At 32.2% G+C, this 10698-nt stretch overlaps 2 protein-coding genes across 3 annotated transcripts; both read right to left on the bottom strand.

Moving 5' to 3' along the window:
• Positions 1-1177: 1177 nt before the first annotated feature.
• On the bottom strand, positions 1178-5111 carry LOC106772436 (vesicle-associated membrane protein 727). 2 transcript variants are annotated; one of them, XM_014658835.2, is made up of 6 exons: positions 4966-5111; positions 4311-4554; positions 4024-4222; positions 3825-3945; positions 1709-1771; positions 1418-1561 (listed from the first exon to the last, which is right to left on the bottom strand). In XM_014658835.2, the coding sequence occupies exons 2-6, from the start codon at positions 4498-4500 to the stop codon at positions 1418-1420; spliced, it is 717 nt and encodes a 238-aa protein (XP_014514321.1). In that variant the 5' UTR covers positions 4501-4554; positions 4966-5111. The 2 variants fall into 2 exon arrangements, with proteins under 2 accessions (XP_022641494.1, XP_014514321.1); XM_022785773.1 differs by lacking the exon at positions 4966-5111 and having other exon boundaries at positions 1178-1561; positions 4311-4500.
• A 1153-nt stretch (positions 5112-6264) lies between these two features.
• Positions 6265-7618, bottom strand: LOC106770720 (omega-6 fatty acid desaturase, endoplasmic reticulum isozyme 1). Its single transcript, XM_014656513.2, has one exon. The coding sequence runs from the start codon at positions 7538-7540 to the stop codon at positions 6401-6403; it is 1140 nt and encodes a 379-aa protein (XP_014511999.1). The 5' UTR covers positions 7541-7618; the 3' UTR covers positions 6265-6400.
• Between the last annotated feature and the right edge of the window lie 3080 nt (positions 7619-10698).

Genomic DNA, 10698 nt, shown 5'->3' with positions numbered 1-10698 from the left:
TAGAGTAGCATGTAACTAATTATGGAAGGTCTCAAACATGTTGGGAGACAAATCAAATTTCTAATTTCATTTTTATGACGTTCCTTGCAGTTAAAAATAGCTTTTTATTTTAGTAAAATGCTTGATCTTTTAATATGGCCAACTCCAATATAAGTTACTGATATTTAAAGACTGACTGCAAATGACTAGAGCGTAAGGCGCATAATGATCAAACAGAAAGGGGATTCATTAAAAGTCAGATTCATAGTTTTATTATTATCCTTCCTCATATTATATGTAGAATATCCAGATTTTTTTTCCCATTGTTTTCTTATTGCGTCACAATTGTTATTGAAATGGAAAAGTACTTATCCTCCTTTATCAAAGAAAAAAAAATTGTGTAAGGACGTGCTATGAATTATATGTAAGGGTGTACATAAAAAGGGTCCAGTCAAAGAAAAGAAGATCAACCCAAAAACAATAAAAATGAAATAAATCAGAAACTTGAACAAACTGAAATAATTTCTCTTATTGAACATGTTTACTAAACTTATTTTATATTTATGAGTGTTATATTTATAAATTTTTGAACGTTAAGGGTTGTTTTAATGTGAAATTACATTTATTAAATTGTTTTAATATTAAATTTTATTAAATAATTTCAGTTCATACTTAGAGTAGTTTTAAATTGAAATTTATACTTGTTAATTTATTTTATATTGATGAGAATTTAAATATTAAATATTATGGACTAAAGTTCTGGAAAATGAGTCTTTTTTTTTTCATGATACTAATTGATTTCATCAATATTTATATATATTAATTTCATTGGTGAGAATATTTCTTAATTGATTCGGTTTTTCAATAGCTAATATTTAATTTCACTCGGAGATACTCTTTGTTTACCAAAAAATTAAAAATTACATTAACTAATAAATGAACAACTAGACAGTAAAATTTCTCTGCAAATTCCAATGGAATTGTCAGACTTTTATTACTTTATTACCTTTCACCTTACATTATGTGCATAGATTTATCCATCTGAAAAAAAAAAAAATGGGAATGGAAGCTGAATAAACTTGCGATCGGTATAAATTTTTTCTTGACCCCAAACTGGGGATATGTAATGAAATGTATGATTGCTTTCCTCTGTCTTGTTAAAGTCAAATTGAGGTTGAGTTTCCAGCGACTGGAAAGGTGACAGGGAAAGTGGAAATAGTCTATATAATGCTAAAAACATTGTTGTCATGATATACACAACAAATCCAGATATGGCATCTAAAGTATGAGCTTGATTCAAGATAACTAGCAGTTCTTCACACAAGCTTAATTACAGTCTATGACAGTAACCACAAATTACAGTGCCAAATTTCATGTACACGTAGTAAATCATTTTGTGCATCCTGCCTAGTACGAGCTTCAACTTCTTTTGGCTCCATCAACATTTAAAACCCCCACAGGCAATAACCCACAGAATTATGATTAAGGTAAGGATTCCTCCTCCCACCATCAGCTTCATTTGGAGATTCTGCAGCCACATCTTCCTTCTCAACTGCCTGCCCTGCCTCTGGAAGCTGTCAGCCTAAATTTAAAAATGACAATACAATAGCATCAGTTTGATTATTTCAGAATTCAGACTAGTTGATTCAAACAGTGTTTCTTTTGGATAAACAAATAATTTATTAAAAAAGGAGATATGCAAATGCTTGATTTGGACAATAATACATACCTGGAACTGCAAGTTTTCTGTTTTGTCCACCAGCAGCTCAATCTTCTCTCCACGATCCAAAACCTTCAAAACGGAAAAGCAAATGTTTTAGAAGTGCTATGTTGAGAGGAAAGAGGCTTTTGGAAAAAAAGTTGAAATGTTTAAGCAGTCTCTTATTCCAGTTTTGATTTACCAGTTCCATGACAGTTTTAATGTGTGATGAAAATCTCTTTCCCCCCTAAATCCTGCGTGGATAAAATTCTACAGTAGCATATCTTTTTTAAATATCAATCCACCAAACCTATCAACGGCGTCAACATCCTTTTTGTCGGTCTAACTGTTACAATACTGAACTTACGCTTTTACGCACATACATTTTATGAGTAACCAAAAGGATATTATTGAATTACAGGCTTTGAAGAACCTACTAATATGCTATGAAGTCAAACCAAGCAATCTCATCAAGCTACCATGGCATAAAATGGACATTTTCACTTAATATTGAATCCAGAACCTCTCTTCTTGTTAAATAACAATAGAAGGATCAGACAGAGAAATAAAGGTGCAGTTCTAAATACAGCTAGAGGACCTTATAACCCACAATGGCAGGTATCTACTCAGAAAAATGTCTCTCTCCAATCAATATAATGGTCCTGCGTGATTGGAAGGATCTTTTAGTATGCCTAAACTTAAAATTGAAATATATGAAAACATTTCTTGTATGAGCCATGTGATTTTACCAGCCACATGAGTACAATCTCTTATGCATGCACTGGGAAACTAATATTTTTTACTCTCAAGCCTAAAAACCTTCCAAAAGTCTTGGCTCAATAAACAGAAGCTGCCAGTCTTTTATACATGCACGAGCAAAAGCCTCAGCAGCCAGTCTTCATATCCTCACCCTCAGGTGGCCCAATCCCCATACTTTCCTAAAGCCAAAATACAAAAGTATGCATCTTTTCATTACTGAACACTAATGCTATTTTTTACTCTCTTTTAAGGATATTGAATAGAGATTAAGAAACGTAACTAATATCCTTATCCATATGTATATTGAAAATATTAGTAATTCCCTAACATGCCTTTCATCTATTCTATTAACAACGCAAATAAATAGCTAATATTTGCATGATAAAACAGACAATAAAAGAGTTTATAAAGTTAAAAAGTATTTTATTTTAACTTGTAGAGAACATCTTCCACTAAGTAATTCTTCAATAGACACAAACCTAACATTTGATCTTTTGAACACAACTAAACAAAATATTACACATAAATTAATTAACAATAACAATAAGAAAGAAGCACAGCCCTTATGCAGTGACACATTTTCTGCCCTCCTCGGTTTTTAACTTGTCCTTTCCCCTTATTGAGCAATATAAAAACTCCATCGGTGGTCCACAAAGAAAAATGGAAATAAAGTCCAGCGAAGTGAACTATGAGAACAACTGACGTTTAACTTCAATTCATGTTCCCATGAATCCCATATTGTGTCTAAGTTTATTAAGAAAAAATGGACATAAAATGCCATGGTCCACAGAACATGATTTCACTTTTCAGAAATGGGAAGGCAAAACGAAAAAGCAGAGAAAGGGCTGGGGGGATAACAAGCCCACTACCCAGCCTTTCTTATTTGTCTACATTTTTTGGTTTTGTAACTTTTATTGTTTGTGTCCAAAGACAAATTGGAATAACCGCATACACTAACATAGTCATGTATTTCTCGAGCAATGGTAAATGTCTCTTTATTAACATTTTGTGCATTTTATGTAAAGTGTTTATCCACCCCTAAATTCATGTTAGTGTATGTAGGCTGTATCATATCTTATATTAGAAAGAGTTTTCAGTATGTCCATATCTGTGTCCTGTCGCAGCAATACAAATACATATTAAGTATACGGGCTTCAAACGTTTGAGTCCCACTAGGAAACCACATTAAAATTCTCTAGTTTGAAACAGCGTACAATATTAAATGTTATCCCTTATTTACAACTCCTTCCACCCTTCCCCAAAATTAAGGAAAATCGCACAAACGACAACGTCATATCCAGAGATAAACTAGCTAGAATTTATGCAAGGATTCAGAGCTAAGAAACATTTGATAGCAGCCATTTTAGGCTTAGTTACATATACCTACCTTCTCAATATTGTCCATCATTATCCCCTTAACCTCAGTTATTTGAGCCTTCAACTTTGAAAGTTTACTTATTTCTTCTGGATGATTCAAGCAATACTGCATATGCTCCTTGAGTGCTGGTCTGCACAACCAGATAAAAAATTTAAAACCACTACAAACAGAAGTAAACAAAAATTTAAAAGGATCAGTAACGACGAACCCAAATTCTCTATCAAGATTATACGCAATGCTAAATCTGTCCTCAAATAAATCGTCGTCATCGTCATCATCAGCAAGTGGATGGGTACTGTCATTCTTAATGCTTGCTCCATAGCGCTTCATAAAGTCATCCTTCACCCGTTCAAGAAATACAAAAGGAACACTCCTTCCAACTGACTCATCGGCAACAACAAGGAAAACTGCAAAGCGGAGAACAAAATTCTGACATTGGCATATGTATTAACATTCAAATTAGTAGAGCAGGCAATAATACATAAAAACAAATACCAAATCCATTGTCTATGAGGAAGTTAAAGGTGTGCCCATCACAGGAATACGTGTATTTGCTGCTATTTGAAGGTAGCTTCTGCAGGCACTGAACAGCAATGGTACTGAAATTCCCCGTATACTGTGTGTGTTCCGCTAAAACAACAGTTCCTTTGGCAACAAAGCTATATATTAAACCCCTCTGATTCATCTCCAATCTCCAACAAATTCCTCCACGAGAAGGTACAAAAAATTACAGCAACACCTGAATCCCACAACAACCAATCCAAGATGTAAATAACGAAAAATCAATCACAAAAACCCGCGTACTGCAATCGCAATTCGAAAGTACCGACCTAACAGGCTCTAAATGCCAAATCCAATCGAAATCAGAACCTAAACCTAATTTGATTCAGTTCAAGATACAATGATCGCAAGAGAAATCTCGATTCACGATAAGGGAAGGGGGTTGCATCAGTGCATACACATTCTGAATTTGTCAAAAATCTAAACTCAAAAATTCGTGTCAGATCCCGAATTTTATAGGACATAGGTGAAAATGGGGGAAAAGACGGGTTTCGAACCCTGTGATCTAATCGAGAGATTTACGAATCTGAATGAATGCGAATTGTTTGTTTGATGAAAATTGAGAGACAGAAAGAGAAATCCTAACAACCTGAGTGAAGTAGCGAAGGAGATGATCGATCAAAGACCCAACGCAAACACAATCACAACGCTAGCTTTTATCAGTTTCGGGAAGAAACTTGGTGTTTCAGCTGCTTCTGCGTAACACGAATTTTTCAATTTTCTTGTTTTTATTTATTTTTTTCCTTTGCGTGTGTATTAAGATAAGAAGGAGTGACACCCACACTGATTTTCTAATCAGATAATAACATGTTTCAATTTCATTATGAAAATAATAAAACTGTGAGTACACTAAATTAAACACAAAAATGTAAAGAACCTGTCAAATGTTTAAATTTGTTTATATTATTTTAAATAAATCAGGTGTTAAATTGTTAATTAAATTTCAGACAAAAAATTCTAATGTTAATAAATAACATGAAAATTATATTTTATCTCGTTTCAGATTCTATCTCTTAATAAATACAATGTGTTTCTTTTTATCATGAGATCTTCTAAGAATAAAAAGCATGGAAATAAAAAATGGATTATAATACTTTTTATGTACAAACAAATTTATCTTATCTTTCACTCATTATAAGTCATTTTTGCCACTATCACTTGAAAATCATATTTTTTGTTTATGAAAATTTATATGTTAGTTATGTTGTACTCGAACTTTTTTTTTAAATAGTCTACAATTAAAATGTGTAACTTTATTTATAGAAAAATATTTTTTTAATAATTTTATTTTGACAACTTTTTATAATGCATTGTGATTAATTTATTTTAAATATTCTTTTAAAAATAAATTCAAACAAATTAATAAAATAATAATGTGTGATCTATTATAAAAAAAATTGTTAAAAAAAAATTATTAACATACAAAAATCCTTAATTGTAACATTAGCTTGTTAGGATCAGAATAATAATAAATGATAAAACCTATAGACTCAATCAATTGAAATTTTTTTCTTAAGTAGTAACACAACAACACATTATATCAATAGAGAAAAAAATTGTTTTTTTTTTCTAAATGAAAAGAAAAAAAAAATGTTCTATGTTGTTATATTAGCGTGATAATATTTGAAGAATTTGGTTCACATATATTAATTTTGTTTTTTTTTTTAATAAGTTGATGATCCGAATAGAAATGTAATATCATTAAATAAGATATATATATATATATAAAAGATATAATTTCTACCACAAATTCAACCAACTTTCATATTGTATAAATTTTTCTTCTGATATAGTTATAAGACTCTAATATTACACTGTTATTTTGAATTTTCAAGTAAAAAAATTAAGGTTATTAATGCTTTTATTATTTTCCTTAACCAAGAATAATCAAATATCTGACAAATAATTATTAAAACGATGAATATTTATTGTTTCACAAAGCTTCAGGCATAGGTAAACACCTAAACATAAACATTACCAATAACATTGTTTCTAAAGGCATACATCAAACATCATTGTTTGCTTCATGAAAAGTTGTTCCTGTACCAATACACGCCGTTCTGGGAAGTTCCTTCATCTGGTTCCACAAAAAGACACTCTTTTGCTTCTCTCCAGAGAGCCTTGTAAAATGGGGTGTTATCAAATTGATAGTACTCACCCAATATAGGTTTGATTGCATTGGTTGCCTCCATTGCATGGTAATGAGGCATTGTAGAGAAGAGATGGTGAGTGACATGCGTATCAGTTATATGATGAAACACCTTGTTCAGAATCCCATAATCTCTGTCCATAGTTGCCAAAGCACCCTTCAACCACTCCCATTCCGATGAATCATAGTGAGGCAAGGAAGAGTGTGTGTGCTGCAAATATGTGATGGTCACAAGAAAGCCATTTACAATGAGCCATGGTACCCCATAAACACAGACCAGCCAAACCAGCCCTCTTAAAGTAGCAATGCGGTAGAGAAAGAATGCGACACAAAACAAAGAAACATCAGAAACGTAGATCAGAAGCCTTTCACTGTCTGAATATATGGGAGCATAAGGGTGGTAGTGGCTTGCAAAACGATCATAGCGTCTACCAGAAACATTGAAGGCTAAATACAAAGGCCATCCCAGTGTGAGCGTGATGAGAAGAGAAACAGCCCTTCCTATTCGATTGTTGAAGCACTTGTGGTACCATGCGACATTGGATTTGGATTTTGGGACAAACACTTCATCACGGTCAAGGGAACCTGTGTTGGAGTGGTGGCGGCGATGGCTTATTTTCCATGAGAAATAAGGCACTAGAAGTGCTGAGTGAAGGATGAGACCAACTAGATCATCAACCCATTGGTACTTGCTGAAGGCATGGTGACCACACTCATGCGCAATCACCCACACCCCAGTGAGAATGCAACCTTGGAGAACCCAATAGATTGGCCAAGCAATGAGGGAAAGAGGCTGAGGAAGAAGGTGGAAGAAGGTGGTGGCAGTGTAGAGAATGAAGGCCAGTGAAAGGTCACAAACAACATAGTAGAATGAAGAGAGGAGGGAACGCTCAAAGCAATGTGGGGGAATGGCTTTCTTGAGTTGGCCAACAGTGAACGGAGGCTTTGTGTTTGGAACCCTTGAGAGATTGTTTTGCTGAACTTCAAATTTGGTGACACCACCCCCACCTTCCATTGTTTTCTTTGCTAGAACCTGTGTGAAGTATAAGAGAGTTTGGTTCAGATTTTGCTAATGTAATGTAGATCCAACACAACCTCAATATATTCCTCAATTAAACCAGGTAATGTTTTGTTGTATTATGGAAACAGACAAGGACACACTGTGCAGCAAAACACGTTGAAATTGGAAAAGAGGGAATTCTGTCGATGAATCATTAATTTCACTCGATAGGTGTAAGGCCATGATTTTGCCTACGTGTGAACCTACATGCAGAAAAACTGGTATATGTCACTCTGAGGCTCACATCAACCCAACACAACGACAAAAACGACACCAAGCACAGAGGGTTTGCAGTGTAATGGTCGATTTACAAACCCGCCCTTAAAAACCAATGTGCTCTCTTGCATGCATGCTCTTCTATCATCTTTACCACACCTCACATACAAGTATTTCCTCTTCTGTTAATGAACTGTGCACTGTAGAAACTATAAAATGAGTAAACATGTTACATGAATTGATAGTTCAAACTTCAATCTCTTCGGGTTTTGTAATTTCAAATCAAGTAAAAAGAAGAAATAAACAATGTCAAAAATATATATGCAGGACATACTGTTGAAGTATTAAAAAAGATGGGAAAGTGAATATGGATTTTGGTTTGGTTTCCGTGATAGGGATTAAAAATACTGGTGGCTATCCCTATCACGTAAGTCCAACCTACTTTATTACATTTGGATTAAAACTTTTTTTTTTAAAAATTGAATCTTAATGACCCTATTTCAAATAATAGTAGCGTGTTGTTGTTTTGTTTTTAAATACATAAGGAAAGCAAATTCCAAAACATTAATTGCGACTAAACTTACTAGCTGAAAAAACATGGTAGTTCGTTTTGTAGGTGATCTTATATCCCTTGAAATACTAAAATATAACAAGAGAAAGGAACAAAAAAAGTTAACTAAGCAACCCTTTATAAATCTTCCTAGAATATATATACGATATAGATAAGAAATATAAAATCAATACTTAATTTTTGTTCTCTTTGATATTTAAATGTTTTATACCACTCTCATAGGAAAAATAAATTACTTTAATTGTTAGAGGAAGAGGTGAGAAGTAGAAGAGAGAAGTCAAATTTCTTTAGTTAAAATGTCAAATATAATGGAGTATTTATAGGTGTTAATGGAGATATCTAGATTCCTTTTAGGAGCTTCTCTGTTTAAAGTTCTCTTGTGAATTTTTCTACATCCTTCACTAATTAAGACTTTCTAGATATTATAGACTTTATTACATAGAGAAATTCAAGAGGCATGTAGATATTTCTATGTTGCAAATTACAATAACATTTTTCCCCTTTAATTTGAAATCCTCTTCTACACACTAATCTTTGCTCTTGGCATTTTAATTCACTCTTACAATTTTAAACTCTTCAAACTTTAGTGGCTTCATGAAGATATATGCAACTTGACCTTGAATCTTGACATACCTTAAAACTCTACATCCTTTCAAGAAATATATTATTTTCTGAAATGATATCTCTTGTTTGTATGTTTGCTTAGATAATGAAATATTGCATTATTTGTGTTTGTGCTCACTTGTTATGCAAATTTTCGTAACTTCCATTTGTGGTAAATGAAGTTCTTTCAATAATCTCCTAAGCCAAATTGCATGACAAGTGCGTCAAGTTGTTGCCACATATTCTCACTCACGTGTTGAAAGTGTAATGGGTTATTTTGTTTAAAGTCCATGAAAAAACACATCCTCTCATGAAAAATATAAAGTTATTGGTGTTTTTTCTATCATCGATATCTTTGACATAATCATTATTAAAAAGTCCAAAGAGTTTGAAATCATTAGAAAATTAATAAAGTAATTCATAGTCAAGAGTATGTTTTAGATGAGGGTGTATCCTCTTAGTAACTTCACATGAGTAGAAATGGGAGTCTCCATGAATGGATTCAATACTCTAACTGCATACAAAATATCGAGTCTTATACATGTTAGGTATCTCAAACATCCCCCATAAGACTTTTGAATAGAGTGAAATTATCTTTTTCTCTATCTTCAATCTTTAATAGCTTCATCTCACTTTTCATGTACAATCAAACATTTTAAATTTCTTCGAAATCTCCTTTACATGGCTTTCTTTAATGAATTTACTTTCTTCCAATATATATATATATATATATATGAGGTTTGTTAACACACGTACGTCTGTTTTTTAGTACATATATTTTAACAATGTGTACCAGATTATAGTAGACAAAAATATCCTCATATATTATGGACTCTAAGTTTTAAAGTCAAGGATATTTAAATAATTTTCATTCTCATAACTAAAAAAAAAAATCCTAAACCCTTACTCACCTCTCTCATTTCTCTCAATGTTTTCTCTTTCATCTCTCTCACTCCAACCTTCTGTAGCCCTAATTAAAAAAAAATAGAAATACTGGCTGTTAAGCAATTTCTCACAAAAAAATAATGATTTTATAACGAGTTTTCATTTTATAATTTGTGTCTTATCTAATTTTATCTAATTTTCACAAGCATAATGACATATGAAGGAATTGGTAATTCGCCTGGAAAAAATCAGAAACACTCGCTATTAAACAATTTCTTACAAAACTTATTTTATGAGTTTTCATTTTATAATTTTTGTCTTTTCTAATTTTATCTAATTTTCACAAGCATAATGACATTAGAAGGAATTGGTAATTGGATTGGCCTGAAGGTTTTTTAACATATGACTATTCAACATCTGCAGATGATAAAATTAAAGAGGTTAATGAAGATGATGAAATTGAAGAGATCTTGAATGAATATTTACCTGAAGGCGAATATGCCAATGACTTAACTCTTTACAAAGGTAAATTGTTTTACGACGAGTATTTCTAATTTTTTTTTCAGTTGGATCTACCATAAGATGATAGAGAAAATGTTGGATTGAGAGAGATGAAAAAGAAAAGATTGAGAGGAATGAGATAGTTGAGTAAGGGTTTGGAATTTTTTGTTTTCTAGTTTTAAGAATGAAAATTATTTAAATATCATTGACTTTAAAACTTAAAATCCATAATATATAAGGATATTTTTGTCTACTATAATCTGGTACACATTGTTAAAATCTACCAACTGAAAAACAGGCGTATGCGTGATATATATATATATATATATATATATAT

Source organism: Vigna radiata, chromosome 8, assembly GCF_000741045.1.
Source record: "Vigna radiata var. radiata cultivar VC1973A chromosome 8, Vradiata_ver6, whole genome shotgun sequence".
In the NCBI taxonomy this organism is placed as follows: domain Eukaryota; kingdom Viridiplantae; phylum Streptophyta; class Magnoliopsida; order Fabales; family Fabaceae; genus Vigna; species Vigna radiata.
The sequence above is the reverse complement of the archived record's forward strand: the minus strand, read 5'-3'. Positions and strand labels throughout refer to the sequence as shown.